This window comes from Cyprinodon variegatus, unplaced genomic scaffold, assembly GCF_000732505.1.
Source record: "Cyprinodon variegatus isolate N-32 unplaced genomic scaffold, C_variegatus-1.0 Scaffold752, whole genome shotgun sequence".
NCBI lineage: Eukaryota > Metazoa > Chordata > Actinopteri > Cyprinodontiformes > Cyprinodontidae > Cyprinodon > Cyprinodon variegatus.
In genome coordinates, this window is record NW_015151205.1 from 213477 (window position 1) to 217237 (window position 3761).

A 3761-nucleotide genomic window follows, 5' to 3' on the forward strand; every position below is an offset into this window, starting at 1 on the left:
CCAGAGTGTTGTTCAGCATGGGGGTGGGTAGAAAATGAAGGCTAATCATGTTTTGGGTGTACTATTCCTTTAAACAATAAACACATGAGCAGAACATTCATTTAGGGTGAGTCGTCCTTTAATTCCACTTCTCATTTAATTGGTTTCAGATTTAATTAAAACATTTTTATATTTCTTTAAAAACTTCCTGAAGGTTTCTGCAGGACCGATGCGCCCCCTGCTGGACGGGTCATTTAGAAGCCATCCAGCTGAGTCATGGTTCCTGTGGCTCCATCCTGACTCCGGCTCTGGGTCCTAACCTTCGTCTCTCTTCCCGTTTCCCAGGAATGTGAAGAGTAAGAAGGGGAAGAAGGAGCAGGAGGACTCGGAGGACTCCGACGTGGACGACCTGGACGATGAAGAGGTGTCTCTGGGCAGCATGGATGAGGAAGACTTTGGAGACGACCTGGAGGAGGAAGGCGGGACCTTCATGGATCCTGATGATGATGATGATGATGGTAGGGTATCCTATTGGTCCGACCTAACCACACGTTCCGGGTCATTTCCTCCCCGTCTGAGTCCAGGTTCTTCCTCTTTCAGTTCCGGAGCTGGAGTTCAGCGAGGATGAGGATGTTCCTGATGGTTGGTTCTGATCTTCCTCATCCCAGTTTTCCGGTTTGTCTGGGAATCCCAACATGAACTTTCTCTCCTCCCTGCAGAGTCGGACAAGGACAGCGAGGTCCCGGACATCGCTCCTCAGAGCAGAACCAGGAAGAGGAAATCCTCAGCGGATCTGGACTTCTCTGGATCTTTAGGTCCGTCATTATTCCGGGTCAGTGTGGAATTCTGCTTCGTTCAGAACCGTTCTCTAGCTTCCTGTTTTCTTCCTGTGTTCAGAGCGTAAAAAGGAGAAGAAGAAGAAGAAACCAAAGACGGATGGAGCCGTGTTCGCTGCTGCTGAGGAGGTGAGTTTTCCAACCGCAGTCTGCGCCGGCCCAGCAGGGGGCGCCGCAGAACCACCGGCTCTGGAGACTAACTGTCCCTGTTCTCCTTCAGTTCGGATCCCTGCTGGACGAAAACAGCGACTCCAAGTTCGACAACATCGGCCTGAACGCCATGGCCAACACGGACCGAGCCGGTAAGGTCCAAAGGTTCTGCTGAAGCAGAACCACTTCCACTGGGTCCAGTGGGACAGAACGTCTGCAGAGAAAGATTCCCAGTTCAGGGTTAAACAGTTCGGACCTCCAGAGGTGGGAAAGTCAGGACGGAGGAAAGGAAAGGCGACCCGCGTCCTGATTGTTAGAGCAGGGCTGGTGGAGTGGTTCTGACCCGGAAGAGTTCTGACCCGCCTGGTTCTAAAGGTTCTGTTCATCCTGCAGGCCTGAAGCAGCTGAAGTGGGAGGCTCAGCGGGACGACTGGGTCCACGGGCGGGACGCCAAGACGCTGCGCAGGAAGAAGAGCTCGTTCAACAAGAGGAGGCCTCTGGGCAGAACCCGCCCCGCAGGCGGGACCTTCAGGAAGAAGAAGAAGAAGTAGCGGCGGCGGCTCCGGCGTCGGACCCTCAGTCCCGTTTGTCGGCCCAGGCTTGGCGGTCGCGCTCTCTGATGCCGTAGATCCCCGCCCACTCGTTGGACTGGTAATAAACTGGGAGGACAGAAGAAAGGCGTTAAATCGACGCTCATGTACAAAGTTTGAACAGATTTCCTAAAAGTTTTTCAATAAAGTCTGAAATGTTTTCCTGATCCGGGATCCTGGTGGGAAAACAGGAAGTTAAAAAAAAAAAAAGAAATAAACAATTTCATATTTACTATTTTTTTTCTTTACAGATTTTATTTATTTTTTTAGTTTCCAAATCTGTTTTTTCAGATTGTTGATTAGAATTTAATTAGATTTTAAATTGAATTCCTCAGATCATTGTGTGAACCTCTGGGGGCGGGGCCTTCCTCTGCAGGGAGGAGCAAAGCTGCATTTCTATTGGTCGATATTTGTGTTAAGAGTCTTTGGCCGTTTCTCACTATGTGTTCTCGTAAAAACGTCATCACCCTCAGCCCTAGGACTGTTACAATTCACTAGAACGGACCAAGTCCCCGGATGTTGTTCTGGCCCCTCCCTCTTTACCCAGCATGCATCAGAGCAGACCTGTCCGTCGTCCAGACTGACAGCTGTCCCAGCATGCAGTGCGGCAGCAGTTCCCAGGTTAGCGCTCACAGAGCTCAGAGTATTAAGATAAAAGTTCTCATTTCTGTTGCTGCTGTTCAATAAAAGTACGTTTTAAGATCATTTGAGGCGAGAAAATTATACTTTAAGTTTCACTATATGGAACATTTACTGATTTAATAAAAAAAAAAAAAGTTCAGATGTTGAGAGGACCGCAGCAACCAGCGGAGCTCCGAGGCTAACGGCAGCTAGGGCTAACGTTAGCCCGTCTGCAGCGGCCAGGGCTTGATTTGTGTTTAACTGTTCATTATTATTCCTCCACTAAATGAAAAAAGTCATAATTTATTATTCTCTATATTCTATTAATAGCAGGAGGTGAAATTCAGCTCCAGGCGAGCTTTGACTGTGATGTCATCAGTGCGCTGCTGTTCCAGTTGACGCAGACTTGTAGTCAGGAACAGACTGGTGAAATCACGAGTTCGTACTCAGGTTCTAGTGAAATGAGAAACAGCCAAAGTTTTGGGCTTAAAGTGACGAGAATCTGATAAAAAAATAAAAAATCTGAAAGGCAGCAGTTTGAAAACAAAGTTATACTTTTTTTTTTTGTATATATATACAAAATATGAGAAAACTGCGAAGTTAATCTCAAAATGTATTTTTGATTAAATCTTTTTCAAAGCTTCATATCTGGATTAAATTTTTTTATTTCTATTCATTAAAACTTTTTTTGCACTAATTCTGGAACCAGATTCCCTCCATACGGCGGATTCTGTTCATAAACCGGATCATTAGATCAGCTGGTTGGTTCCGGCTGGTCCGGTCTAAAAAGAGGACTAGTGATGGTTACCGATAGCCTGGTTAACCAGACTAAATGTGTAATCTAGTCTGGCCTCAATGAATGAGACATCGGAAGATTGTTGATGAGAATAAACCGTTGTTTTTCTAACCAATGCTGTTCCTATTGGCCAATGAGAGCCACTGACTGATGTAGGAAGAACAACAGGAAGCTGGTGGTGGGGGGGGTTAGTGGCAGAAACATTACAGAAAGTTGGAGACAACATTTCGATTACAGCGAGGAAATCCAATGGAGTCTGACCAGCTTTTACAGCGGCGTTGAATAGATCGGAAAGAGATCCGCCAATTTATTGGAGGTGGATTGAGAACCAGGTGGAAGCAGGTTCCCCCGCAGAAGGAACCGCTGCTGAGAGGGGAGCTCAGGATCAGGAACTGAAGGAGCGCCGCCATGACACAGACAAGCCAAGGATATCTGTCGCTCCTCCGCGGAGGATAGCCCAGGTAAGATGCTGCCATCTTCCTTATTGTGTTTTGTCCAGCTTTGTCGTCCCGCCCTCAAACCCCGCCCACTTTGCATCCAGACATTCAAAACACATCTCTGCGTTGTGATTGGCACACAGCTCTAGGGCCTGGGGCATTGATGGAGGCTAGACCAATCACAGGCAAACATGATTTCAGCCGCTGGTGGGTGGGGCTAATTCACTAGGAGAGGTTAATGAGGCTAACCTGACTCCTCCAGATGGATTTGCTCCGCATATCCATCTGGAAACCTTCCGTTGAAGTAATTTTGGGAAGGGGCGAAAATACTGGTTAGCTGATTGGCCTATGT

At 47.5% G+C, this 3761-nt stretch overlaps 1 protein-coding gene across 1 annotated transcript in view; it reads left to right on the forward strand.

Annotated features, from left to right (window-relative positions):
* Nucleotides 1-1799, forward strand: part of cebpz (CCAAT/enhancer binding protein zeta) — a 9109-nt gene extending 7310 nt beyond the window's left edge. The window contains 6 exon segments of the mRNA XM_015395678.1: nt 150-497; nt 580-621; nt 699-794; nt 877-944; nt 1036-1117; nt 1359-1799. Of these exon segments, the coding sequence (XP_015251164.1) occupies nt 150-497; nt 580-621; nt 699-794; nt 877-944; nt 1036-1117; nt 1359-1516 (794 nt within the window). The 3' untranslated portion in view covers nt 1517-1799.
* Nucleotides 1800-3761: the final 1962 nt, after the last annotated feature.